The 13,952-nt window shown below is 36.8% G+C and overlaps 1 protein-coding gene across 1 annotated transcript; it reads right to left on the bottom strand.

Moving 5' to 3' along the window:
• Positions 1–1,293: 1,293 nt before the first annotated feature.
• Positions 1,294–7,970, bottom strand: LOC132844232 (GTPase IMAP family member 8-like). The gene is made up of 5 exons (XM_060867456.1): positions 7,922–7,970; positions 5,629–6,318; positions 5,408–5,458; positions 4,011–4,643; positions 1,294–3,561 (listed from the first exon to the last, which is right to left on the bottom strand). Coding segments are annotated over exons 1-5 (3,267 nt in total). The 5' UTR covers positions 7,923–7,970; the 3' UTR covers positions 1,294–1,669.
• Between the last annotated feature and the right edge of the window lie 5,982 nt (positions 7,971–13,952).

Below are 13,952 nucleotides of genomic sequence, written 5' to 3'. Positions count from 1 at the left end.
GTGTGTGTGTGAGTGTCTGTGTGTGTCTGTGTGTGTGTGTGTGAGAGGGTGTGTGTGTGTGAGTGTGAGTGTGTTTGTCTGTGTGTCTGTGTGTGTCTGTGTGTGTCTGTGTGTCTGTGTGAGTGTGTGTGTGTGTGTGTGTGAGTGTGAGTGTGAGTGCGTGTGTGTGTGTGTCTGTGTGAGTGTGTGTGTGTGAGTGTGTGTGAGTGTCTCCGTGTGTGTGAGAGTGTGTGTGTGTGAGTATGTGAGTGTGCGAGTGTGAGTAAGTGTGCGAGTGTGAGTAAGTGTGTGTGTAAATGTGTGTGTAAGTGTGTGTGTGTGTGTGTTCCTCATAAAGACCTTTCTGATTCTGATTCTGATTCTGATGTTGCAAGAATTTTGCCTCTAGGCCTTACGATTCAGCACAAAATTGGGTTTTTGGACTGTTGGTGGCGCTAGACGGTTTGAGCTAGACACACCAAAGTTGCCAAATTTCATAACCTTCCTACGTACGGCTCTATGGGATGCCATTGACTTCAATGGCGGAAGAGGAATAATAATAATAATAATAAGAAGAAGAAGAAGAAGAAGAAGAAGAAATGTGTGTGTGTGTGTGAGTGTCTGTGTGTGTGTGAGTGTGTGTGTGTGAGTGTGTGTGTGTGTGTCTGTGCGCCTGTGTGTGTGTGTATGTGTGAGTGCGTGTGTGTGACCCCTAATAAGAAAACTAACGATAACAATAGGTGTCTACGCCCCTTCGGGGCTTGACCCCTAATTAGGAACTTATAAGTCATAAGCAAATGAACTGTACAATAAAAGCAATCTTGGCTATGTAATAAGCAAATTAAGTAATAAACTTTAGTCGGCTGTAAACAGAGGGAATGTACTTGCTACAATGTGCTTGCATGAAAATATATTTTTAGATTTAAATTCTCTCACTTTTCTGGTTGTAATTGTGTGTGTGTGTGTGTGTGTGTGTGTGTGTGTGTGTGTGTGTGTCAGTATGTTGCCCACCACAGTGTTCTCCCCTCAGAAACAGGCCAACAGCAGCCTGAACACCCGCGATGCCGCTCGACACACTGCCGGTGCTAAGCGCTACAAGTACCTGCGGCGCCTTGTTCACTTTAAACAGATGGACTTTGATTTTGCCATGTGCCAGATGCTCTACCTGTTCACCTCGCCGCAGAGAGTGTACCGAAACTTCCACTACCGCAAACAGAACAAAGACCAGTGGGCTCATGATGACCCCGCCTAAATTTAATTTTATTTTTCCGTATCAAATGGTCAAAAAATGTTTACAGTTTAAATAAGGATTGCAATTCTTTTTTTAATTTCAGGCAAATTGATGCAAATTAAGTCTTTTCTGTTACAGACTAAAAAAAATGTTAATAAAGTTATTCTTTGTTGTAAGTTGATCTATATTTCTTTCTTTTTTCTTTTTTTGTTTTCTTTAACGTTAATAAGGATACAATGTTATGCAGAGGTGTACTATATAAATTTTATAGACAAATAATACTATTTACAGTCAAGGCGGAGAGATGGGGGAAAATAATTGAGAAGCACTGGCTTAAACCAACTTATCTATAAAATGTCTCTATCTTTCTTGTGATAAAAAGTGAAGTAAGCATCATAGTCTCAATAATGTAGGTTATTTTGTCTTGTGTGAATGTAAACATTCAAGTATCATTAGGTTTTAAAGGATATTGCATTTCCATTGCTGGTCCTCTAACTTTGTTTTACTTACATATAGAGCTTTGAGAGCATCATAATCATTTTGATGTTTCTGAATCAATTCTATTATTTTTTTAAAATGTTTTCCCTCTAAGTCATTCATCTCTTCAGCTTTTTTTCTAGCTTCATCTTTATATTTACTGTACATTTCTTTCTCCATTTCTTTCATTTTCTTCTCATAGTCATTTTTCATTTCCTCATAGTCTCTGTCTGCTTTTTCTTTTCTCTCTTTATCTTCTTTCTCTCTCCTTTTCATTTCCTCTTGTCTTTCTGCTTCCATCCTTTCTTTCAGTATCTGTAGAATCTTTTGCTCCTCTTCTCTTCTTTTATTGTCTTCTTGGATTATTTTATTGCATTCTTCTTTCCTTATTTTTTCCCGTTCCTCATACTCCTGCTTTATTTTCTCTTTACTTTCCTCATACTCTCTCTCTATTTGCTCTCGTTTCCTCCTTTCTGTCTCCTGCCACTCATTTCTCTCTTGTTCTCTTTCCTTTTCAAACCTTTTCCTCATTTTCTCCTGAGTTTCCTCTTGTGCTCTCAGTTCTTCAGCATGTCTCTCTTTTGTTCTCTTGTATTCTTTATCTCTCTCTCCCATCTGCTCTTTCCATCTCATCTCCTGTTCTCTCAGTTTCCTTTTAATTTCCTCCTTAATTTCTTTTTTATCATTTTCAGCCTCCTTCATTTTTCCCTTCCAGTTTTCTCTCTCTTCTTCCTGTTTTTTTCTTCTCTTTTGTTCTTCCTCATCTCTCCTTTGCATTTCTTCTTCCTGTTTGAGTTTTAGTTCTGTAATTGTTTCCTTTAGTTGTTGTTCAAAGCGTTCTTTATCCTCTCTCTCTCTCTCTGCCCTTTTTCTGTCCTCCTCATCTTTTTCAGTTTTCTGTTGGAGAAATTTAACTTTTTGATGTTCTAGTTCTTTCCTCATCTCCTCCATCATGTGGTTATTTTCTGCAGTCTGTCGTTTTTCCTCTTCTTCTCTTCTTTGGTTCTCTTTCAACCATTTCTCTTTCTCTTCTTCTTCTTTCTTCTCATATTCTCCCCTCATTTCTTCTTCCCTCTCCTTAAACATGTTTTCCCTTTTACATCTTTCCTCTTCCAATCTCTCTCTCTCTTTCTCCATATTATTCCTCATCTGTTCCAGTTCTTCTTCATATCTGTTCTTCAGAGCCTCTCTCTCAGCTTGCATCTTCTCCTCTATCTCTTTTAGCATCTCCTTCTGTTTCTGTTGTATTGACATCTCTGCCTTCTCAAACATCTCATTAGTAAAGTAATTGTCCCTGTTGAACTTTATCATTTCTTCGATCATTTGCAGAAGCTCACTAACTTGTTTGGTATCTTTTATATTGTTATTAAACAAGTGAACTCTTCCACCACAGTCTCTGATTAGACTGTTCACAAGTGGATTATTACCAGCTTTAAGATAATCATGAAATGTTTTATTTTTCAGTTTATCTCCTCCAGTAAACAGCACTATACTGTAGTTTGCAGCATCAGGACCAAACATCTTCTTAATCAGATTCAGTGTTTGCTTCTCTTCATCAGTAAACCTTCCCACACTCAGCACAATGATGAAGGCATGTGGTCCTGGTGCCACCATTGAGATGCATTTCACAATTTCTTGTATTACTTCTTCATTTGGGATTGTGGTGTCAAAGAGTCCTGGAGTGTCCACAACAGCTACTGATCTGCCCTGTACTTCTCCCAATCCCTTCTGACACATTCCTGTCGTAGAATTCATGCTCACGTCACTCTCAAACTCGTCTCTTCCTAGAATAGTGTTTCCTGTTGCACTCTTTCCACTTCCTGTTTTCCCAATCAGTAATAATCTCAAACAGTTGGAGTTTTCACTCTCTGCACCTAAAAATTACAGCGGCTTGTTAATTAAATATCTTATTTCTTATTTAAACATTTATATTAATACTCTAATGAAAAATCTACAATTTGTATTAGTTTGTTTAAATGATTCTTTGTGTGAACCAAATATCCTTGATAGGAAACTTTTGACTTTGTTGGGACAATTATCTGTTTATGTTGTTGTTTGATTGATTGTTCTTGTACTTGTAATTTAAATTGTGGCTTAAATTTAAATTGTGTGTTTGGATATTAGAACTATAAATATATTGAGAAGAATGAAACTGACAACTTTGGTATATGTAAAGACTTCACTATGAATCAGTGTCTTTCTCCTGTAAATATTTACATACATAGAGTAACAAAAATATAATAATCTACTATACAGAAATTACAAGATTATATATGTAATGTATATGTTTAATTAATGTTTACACAGATATTAAACTACTCACATGCATCCTGGTGTTTTGCTTTAAGTTGCTTCTTCATTTCAGACAGTTCATCCTCTAGTGGCCGTTTAGCTCCATCTTTCTGTGCCTCAATATACATTTGGAGAGAATAAATCTTCTTCATATGTGTTACTCTCTCTAACAGTTCTGTCACCTGTTTGTATCTCCGATTTTCTTCTTTCTCCAAGATCATATATCTGTCCCCACACATGTGTCGAATTTCTTCCATTTCTGAACTTTTCTCTACAAATTTACTTGCAGCAGCTTCATCAACATTCTCTCTGGTAAAAAGAACTAAACTATGATCACAGACTCTTAAACCAAAGGTTCTCTGAATCATCTCTATTTCTTCTTTGACATCATCTGTGAGAGGACCAACAGGAATGATGAAAAGAAAAGCGTGGACAGGATTATTAAGAGAGATACAGCGAAGAATCTCCTGCATCACTTCCTCATCTGAGAGATGAGTGTTGTAGAGACTTGGCATCACCTCCAGCCTGAGACGATGTCTGTCAACTATTCCAGTCTTCACATCTCTCTGGCTCAATATGAGCTCTGATACTGAGGTCTTTAGTGCTTCATCACTTCCACACAAGACCAAGTTCAACACTGGCAATGAGGAATCACTTTCTGGCACTGAAATGGAAAAGAAATTGGAAAATAAATTTTTTTTAGATAGCTGTCTGTTAAACTAATTAACATTATTGATGTACATGCTTTCTAAAATGTTTTATTTGTTTTCTTTACTGTTCTGGCACCAAGGTGGTGGAATGAACTTCCCCTTGGGGTCCGGACAGCTGAGTCACTGGATATTTTCAAACGATGGTTGAAATCCTACTTATTCAGGAAACACTTCAACTAGCACTTCTTTCCCTATCTTTTACATTTATAAAAAAAAAAAAGAAAAGAAACCTTTGACACTTTTTCATTGTAAATTTGAACAATGTTTTAAACTCATGGTATCTTAAGTATGTAACCCAGTGAACCAGCATTAATGTATCCACTGATAGAGATTTAATCACTTATGTATGTCGCTCTGGATAAGGGCGTCTGCCAAATGCTGTAAATGTAAATGTAATATAAATTGTGACTGAAGCTCCACAATCAATGATTTAAAATAAATAAATAAATAAATAAATAAATAAATTTACATATTCAAATTCTGATTTTACAGATTCACACTGAAGAATATCTAATTTTTGCACTGGTGAAATTATTTCCGAAATAATTTATGCAAGAACCCAAATCCTGAAATGGGTAAATCCTGTATCTGACCTGCATCTGCAAGCTTTTATGTATTGTGATGCTGCTATATGATAAATAAGCAGGTGTTCGTATTAAATTGAAAAGTCCAAACAAACTGACTAAACAAACTGTATTGTATTTTATTAAATACTCACACCTTGTCGAGTGTTCTCCAGTCTTTTGCTCTGTCAGCAATGTAGTTAAACCTTGAATTAAATGAATAACAAAATAAAGAAAAACATTAACAAATTAATTTTTATAAATAAATAAACAAATGACCGTATTTCTCATTTTACAACAGCTGTACTTGGAAAATGGATTTTCCCAAAGATTTATTTGGCTTAATGCTTACGACAAAATACATTTGTGAACGTACCAATTTTACCCAAGACACTTCCCATTAAAGATGATTTCTCCTTTGTGCCATCAGAAAGATCTTGTGTTGTCCTCTGTCCCTCTCTCTCAAGGTTTTCATCACTTTGGATAAATTTCTCATGCACATCTTTAAAACGCTCAAATATGAGATAATTTCCTCCATTCTCTCTGACCACTCTTCTGATGTCATCAAAAATCTGACCACGTGACTTCTTATTTTTCTGTAATTGCTTATATTTATGATACCTCTGACCACATTCCTCTATTAACTTTTTAGAAGCATTTGACTGTCCTCCAGACTTTCTCTTTTTAGAATCCTGCTTTATGCCAATCACAAAGGCATAGTTTATTGCTTGTTCACTGAAAAAGTTTAGTAATGATCCTAGATGGTTCTTGTCTTCATCTGTGAAGTCGTGAACCTCTATCACAAGTAAAAATGTATGAGGTCCTGGAGCGCAAAGATACATACAGTCTTCCAGTTCCTCAGGTTTTAGTGGTGAGTTAAATAAATGAGCTGCATTGATGATGGTGATGTACGTTCCTTCCACATGTCCACTGGCTCTCTCACAGAGCTGCTTTACTGAATCTGGAGGAGCTTCAGTCTCAAATGCAGCTCTTCCCAGTATAAAATTTCCTACCATACTGGTGTGTTGGAGACTCTTCCCCAACAGAACGATCCTCAACTCAGACACTGTAAAAAATATATCAAAAATACATAAGATACAAGATACATAACAATTAAAAGCCACATTCACAGTTTGAAAAATGGCAACAGAAATCACCTAAACAAAAAATTAATATAGATCCATCTCTCGCTCTCTCTTTTTCTTTCCTCAGTGAGGTGAGATTAATACTTTTTTAAGGTTTCTTTTGTTTTCATTTTTCATCCAGTAATAGACATTTTTGTATTTCTTTGCCAGAAACAAATAAATCTTAATAACTAAGCGAGTTGTATACATCCTTTAGTTTTAAATGTAGAAAAGAACACAGATATCGGATCGGTATCGGCCGATGCTGGCAAACTCTGGTATCGGAATCGGATCGGAAGAGAAAAAGTGGTATCGGTGCATCCCTAACCAGGAGGCCCAAAATTTTTATTTAATACTTTGGCAAAATGAACCAGTAATAAAAACACTGTAAAAAACACACACAGTGTGCAGTAGCAAAGACCATGAATTATTTCAATGGAACATTTCAGAATATCAGGCAGGAAAATCAAACTATTAATTTAGTACATTCAAAAGACTGATTTAATTTCACTGATTTCTTCCTCTAAATTATCTACCTGCATACTGGATCCCTTACCTACAGGTTTCTTTAAACAGATATTCAGTAGCTATTGAACCCCTTCTATAAATAATAAATTTGTACCCTAGCACTGTTAGAATAACGGTACTGACTTTGTCACAGTAGATGTGGTGTGTGACTGAGTGTGAGTCAGTATGAGACCGTTAGAAGCATTAAAAAGTAGATTATCACAAATAGAGAAAGACAATGAAAACTAAAAGAAAAAACAAAGTGACAGGAACTTGGATAGACTTTAATTTGTGGAAATCAGAAGCAGAAATAAGGTTGAGAAAATCACAGTATAATTCAAAGCAGTCAGCTACACAAAATAAGTCTTTTTCAGTCAATCGTGACCGTTTTGTCGAAATTTGTGACTAGAGATTGTTTTGGGAAGCCAATTGAGGGTCAGAATGCACTGGAGATTAGATGGTCTGAACCAGTTTAGTTAGACTCTCATTAATAATTAGTTAGACTCTCACTTATAATTAATTATATCAGCATAAACTGTCTAAGGTTCCCCAGGCCTTGCTGGAGTATTTCTATTTTTGAATATTGAAAATATATCAGCAAAAGGTCCAGGGTGCACTGGATATGGACCTAAAGCAGAGCTCCACACATGGGTCACTTACTGAGAGAGAATTTGAGCCAGGTTCAGGAGAGGCAACAACAAAGGGTCTATAAAAGGCAGTCAAAACTAAGGCAATATAATTAAACCTCGTACATTAGCACACAGTACACTGCTCTAGGCATGGTTGTACACATCATGCCATATAGTTTACCTGAGCTTAAAAACACTGAAGATGGTCAACAGTTTGAAATAAGACTCAACTTATCATCACACTTCAACAGGGCAAATGCTCTTCTGTTCCACCACACAGACAGCCCCAGTGAATAATTTTATTATATTAGCTTTTGGAACGTTGGTTTAATTGTGAAATAATTTTACAACACTGCTTGCATACATACTTTTGGCCTGAGAATTTCAAAATGAATGTAGTCTCACTTACTATTTGGAGGTGGACTCTTACTTCTTTTCCTCCTAGGTGTTGCTGCATCTGTGTAGAAATCAAACAATGCAAAAATCAGACCACAGTTTACTCAAAATATCAGAGATCTAATTCTTTAACATAGTTTGATTTATATAGTTTTGATATAATGGTAGTTAGGCAGTACTGTGAACATTCTATTTATTATAATGTAATGTCTAGCCTGGATGTTTAGTTACATATTACTTTAAAAAACATGACATTAAGTAATATTATTATCATACTGTGCACTTAAACCTGACACCGCAAAGTTATTTTCCACAAGTAATCTTCAACCTTGTTTTTGTAATCCTGATCATTTTAACCCATGGGGAAAATGCAATAATGAAAAAAACAAACAACAACTGATGTTTAAAAAATATTTTCTTACATATTTAAGACTATACTATATTTAAAATCAATTTGATGCATGAATAGATATGCTTCCCAGTATTTTTTTTATTACATTTTAGCAAATAAATACATTGAAAAAACTGCAGTACAGGCAAAGCATACTTTTTTTTTCCAAATGAAACATACAGTTTAAAAACTGAAAACATTGGAAAATGGTGGGGAAGTAAGTTAATAAAATGGAAGCATGGGGTTGAGTTTACTAGAATGGATTTAATGATGTTCACACTGGAAGATCAGAGTACAATCTAACATGGAGCACGTTGTAGCAGACTTTATTTACTCATTTCCACACACACACTGGTACGATAAGACTTACTGTCCTTCCTGCTTGCATTACCAACACTGTATGTAAAAAAAAAAACTTTGGATGATATTTACAGTTCCTTTTAGCATAGTAAGTAAAATTTCACTGATAAATTCATTTTCAGATCTGTGTTTAGTGTTAATTTGAAATGAGGCAAATTTTAATTAATTTTAATCTTTAATCTCTTAGTTTAAATCCTAGACTAGAGAGTTGAGTATTTATGTCTATATCTCAGATATGCACACAGGGCTGTTAGTACATGCCCCACAATATAATAAATGTTGGAGGGGGATTGTAAAATAATCTACAGACATATTTCAGAAAGCTTTGCCTCCTGTTTTTCTACTGCTTTCTGCAGAAAGCTTCCTGTTTTTTTGTGGTTCACAAAAGTGCACTACGAATCTGTTACGCTTTTCGAATGAAATGAAAAATTTCGAATCTTTTTCCTAAGCAAATATTTGCGTTTTATCTAGCAAAAGAATGGCATATTAACCATGAGGACAAAGTAATACATGTAGTTTCATTAAGGAATAAATAAAACCCTACCTTTGTTTGACGCCATTTTCCATCAATCTTGCGAGTTGGAAAGTGAAAGCAGGAAGTCCCCTGTGTAACATGTTTCATCACCACATACAGCACACTTTATAAATTACACTACATGCACAGTTTGTAAACTCGAACAAAAGTGAGCTGTAAAAACAAAATTTATAAAATTGTATAAAAGTTTATAAAACTTGGTTTATACTGTTCTCTTCACATCTTAAATTCTTTCATTTTATCCTCAATGATCTTCAAAATAATAAATAAATAAATAAACATTGATTTCAAGCAAGCATATTTGTTAGCAGACAAAAATAGATCAATATCTAAGAAAAAACGGACAACCAGCAGACCGTCCATATTAAATGTATTTCTAATGCTCAAAGAACAGCTCAGCAACAATGTTCCTATGAGACAGAATTAAGACACCACCATCTTAATGCTTCGGTATGCAGAAGAAACTGTAAGTAATTAAATAAATAATAGTAAATAAGTCCTAAGACCTTATTTGTGTCAACAGTTTGGATCACGTGCGGAAGTGATCATCAGGTGTATTTTGGGTTTTATATATTATTATAGAATTATAGAAAGAATTATAAAGTGTAGTGTATGTGGTGATGAGACATGTTATTATACAGGGGACTTCCTGCTGTCACTTTCTAACTCGCATGATTGATAGAAAATGGCGTCAAACAAATGTAGGGATTTATTTATTCTTTATATATATATATATATATATACAGTATAGATAGATAGATAGATAGATAGATAGATAGATAGATAGATAGATAAATATTTATATATCTTAAAATAAATAATGAAATATATATATATAAAGGAAACCACAGTTTGTTCATTCTATAGATAACAGAACAATCCTTTGCATTATATAAATAGGTTACATTTGTAAAATTTCCCACAGCTGAGACTCTTTTTAGTGTTTTACATAAAATGCATTAAGAATAAGTTTCACTTTTCTGAAGTTAGTTAAGTTAAAGATAAATTTAATCCATACATTCTTGAGAAGCCATTTTCTATCAAACTTGCGAGTTTAAAGGTAAAAGATGGACGTTACATGTGTAATAACATGCAGTAGCTCTAGTTTGATCAAACGAATCATTTCTTTCGAATCATTGATTCAGTGTATCAAGTTGGACAAGTCACGTGACTTCACCAAACGAGGCTTTGTTACGTCATTACTCTTTCGAAAAGTTTCACAACTCCGATGGCTGCCACTAGGGGGTGGTGGTTTCAAAGTGAACCCATGAACCACTGTCTACTTCGGTTTTCACTGATTTCAGGTCAGTTTTATTATGAATGTTAATGAAAATGGAATGAGTACATTTTGTTTGTGCTGATCCATGATCAGTGCTCTCTTCAGGATAAGTCATATTCAACTTACATGAAATTTTACATAAAACAAACAAACCAAGGCCAGATGATGTGGGTTATTGAGTTGGCGGAAAATTTGGCATGTGAATTATATTGTATAATGAGTGGAGTAGGGGGCACGGTGGCTTAGTGGTTAGCACGTTCGCCTCACACCTCCATGGTCGGGGTTCGATTCCCGCCTCCACCTTGTGTGTGTGGAGTTTGCATGTTCTCCCCGTGCCTCTGGGGTTTCCTCCGGGTACTCCAGTTTCCTCCCCTGGTCCAAAGACATGCATGGTAGGTTGATTGGCATCTCTGGAAAATTGTCCCTAGTGTGTGTGTGTGTGTGTGTGTGTGTGTGTGTGTGCACGCGCCCTGTGATGGGTTGGCACTCTGTCCAGGGTGTATCCTGCCTTGATGCCCAATGACGCCTGAGGTAGTTTGGATAAGCGGTAGAAGATGAATGAATGAATGAATGAATAAGTGGAGTAAAAAGACCAAGGTCAGTTGTTTGGGAACAATTTGGAAAACAATATTGTGAGTTGTGTGCTATATGGTCAACATTGCTGAATGCAGTGCAGTGATGCAGAAACATCAACACTGCTTCCACCATTCGCATCACCCCAGCCATCAACCTTATCTGCAGTCACTTCAGCAGGAGGACAGGGACATGGAGAGGAGAACGTATGGGAACTCAAAACAACAACAAAAAGTCCACATTGTCACTGCAGATGTAACAATATTTAAACACACCTTACATTAACAGAACATTTACATTTACATTTACAGCATTTGGCAGACGCCCTTATCCAGAGCGACGTACATAAGTGCTTAAATCTCTAGCATTGAATACATTAATGCTGGTTCACTAAGTTACATACTTAAGATACCATGAGTTTAAAACATTTGTTCAAAGTTACAATGAAAAAGTGTCAAAGGGTGTTTTTTTTTTTTTTTTTTTTTTTTAAATGCAAAAGATAAGGAAAGAAGTGCTAGTTGAAGTGTTTCCTGAATAAGCAGGTCTTCAACCGCTTGAAAATAACCAGTGACTCAGCTGTCTGGACCTCTAGGGGAAGTTCATTCCACCACCTTGGTGCCAGTACAGAGAAGAGTCTTGTAGTATACTTGCCTCTTACCCTGAGAGATGGTGGAACCAGTCGAGCAGTGCTGGTAGATCGGAGGGTGCAGTGTGAGGAGTGATGAGGGCTTTGAGGTAAGAGGGAGCTGGTCCATTTTTGGCTTTGTAGGTCAGCATCAGTGTTTTGAATCTGATGCGTGCAGCTACCGGAAGCCAGTGGAGGGATCGCAACAGCGGGGTGGTGTGGAGAACTTTGGCAGGTTGAAAACAAGCCGGGCAGCTGCATTTTGGATCATTTGCAGAGGACGGATTGCATTCATAGGTAGACCTGCCAGCAGTGCGTTGCAGTAATCCAGTCTAGAGATGACAAGAGACTGAACAAGTACCTGAGCAGCCTGTGTGGACAAAAATGGCCGAATCCTTCTAATGTTGTAGAGAAGAAACCGACATGAGCGAGTCACATTAGCAACATGAGAGGAAAAGGACAGTTGATTGTCCATGGTTACCCCAAGGTTGCGAGCTGTGGCTGAAGGGGAGATCAGATCGTTGTGCAAGGATATAGCAAGGTCATGACCAGCAGGGATGAACAGCAGTTCAGTTTTGCTGGGATTGAGCTTTAACTGATGAGCAGTCATCCATGATGAAATTTCTGCCAGACATGCTGAGATCCGGTCAGTTTTGGGCAAAACAGCAAACTTTCTTACCTCATCACTTTCAACTTGCCAAATATCTGTCAATATACCAGCTACATCTATGCCATATAAACAACTTGTTTCTAAAGCAGGAGAAGTTCTGTGCAAGAAAACAAATTGTTTAAGTGCTAAAACTCTTTAAAATTTCAACTTAAATCTTAACTTAATTTAACTTAAAAATTCATAATGATACATTTGTTTTGTTTTTATTCTTGCCACAGATTTATTTTTGTAAAGCATAAGTTCACTTTCACACAGGCTTATAAGGCTTGAAACAACATGCAAAAAAGCAGCTTATCTTATAATCCAAGAGTTCTCCTCTCCGTCTCCCTTAGTCATAACATTAAACCTTCACTTTGCATGTTTTATAGGCAGCTTTCAACTTATCTTCTCTTTCCCACCCTTAGATACCACAGCTTCTGTTCGGATTTCAGCATGTCTGGCAGACATATCGTTGTGGATGACTGCTGCTCATCCCAGGTGATTCATCCCCAGGTCATTATCTTGCAATATCCCTTTAAAACAATCTGATCTCCCCTTCAGTCACAGCTTGCAACCTTGGGTTAACCATGGACAAACAACTGTCCTTTCCCCTTTATGCTCAAGTCAGTTCCTTCTCTACAACATTAGAAGGATTTTGTCCACACAGGCTGCTCAGGTACTTGTTCAGTCTCTTGTCATCTCAGGACTAGACTACCGCAACTCAAAGCTGGCAGGATTAGCTGTGAATGCATTTCATCATCTTCAAATGATTCAAAATTCAGCTGCACGACTTGTTTTCAAACTGCCTAAGTTATCACATACCACCCCACTGCTGCGCTCCCTTCACTGGCTTTCGGTAATTGCGCTGATGATTGCCTACAAAGCCAAAATTGGACCAGCTCCCTCTTACCTTAAAGGCCTAATCACTCCCTGCACTGCACCTCACACTCTCAGAGCTACCAGCACTGCTCGACTGGTCCCACCATCTCTCAGGGTATGAGGTATCTGACTCTTTTCGGTTGAAGACCTACTTCTTCATGAAATACTTGAACTAGCACTTTCTCCCCTGTTTGATATGTATGTGTGTATTTTTTTTAATTAACTTTGAACAGTGTTTTAGGCTCATGGTATCTTAAGTCTGTAACTTAGTCAACCAGAGTTAATGTATTTAATGATAGAGACTTAAAAGCACTTTTGTATGTCACTCTGTATAAGGGTGTCTGCCAAATGCTGTAAATATAAATGTAAAGGTAAATGTGTCATGTTTGATCCTAGATCTTGTTGCCTTTACAGTATTTTGACCAGCAGGTGTCGTCAGTGTGTGGTGTTTCGAAAGTTTCAAAAGAGTGAATCATTGTGCGAAGCAATTGGTTCAATTAATTCAAGGCTTCGAAATGCTTAATTCATCTCAGGTTTGCAGACTTTGGAGTGATGGGACACTTTACGTCCCAGGAAGCTCTTATGTCTGTGTCACCTTCTGGCTCTCCCTTTTAGTTATGCTGTCTTAGCTGGTCTTGCCGGCGTCCCTGTCTACACATAATGTACATTGTCCATCAAAAGTTTCTTCCTCATCTCCTGAAGTTTTTTCTTACCACCCACACTTCAGGCTTGCTCATTAAGGATAGATGTTAT

This window comes from Tachysurus vachellii, chromosome 4 (genome assembly GCF_030014155.1).
Source record: "Tachysurus vachellii isolate PV-2020 chromosome 4, HZAU_Pvac_v1, whole genome shotgun sequence".
Classification (NCBI taxonomy): domain Eukaryota; kingdom Metazoa; phylum Chordata; class Actinopteri; order Siluriformes; family Bagridae; genus Tachysurus; species Tachysurus vachellii.
This window is presented reverse-complemented; position numbering and strand designations above follow the sequence as displayed.

Bases quoted from the DNA above. Each gene is read 5' to 3' on its own strand.
- LOC132844232 (XM_060867456.1), bottom strand. The intron at 4,644-5,407 runs GTGAGTATTTAA...TTTCCATTTCAG, and splicing joins TGGAGAACACTCGACAAGGT to TGCCAGAAAGTGATTCCTCA. The intron at 3,562-4,010 runs GTGAGTAGTTTA...TGTAATTTTTAG, and splicing joins AGCAAAACACCAGGATGCAT to GTGCAGAGAGTGAAAACTCC.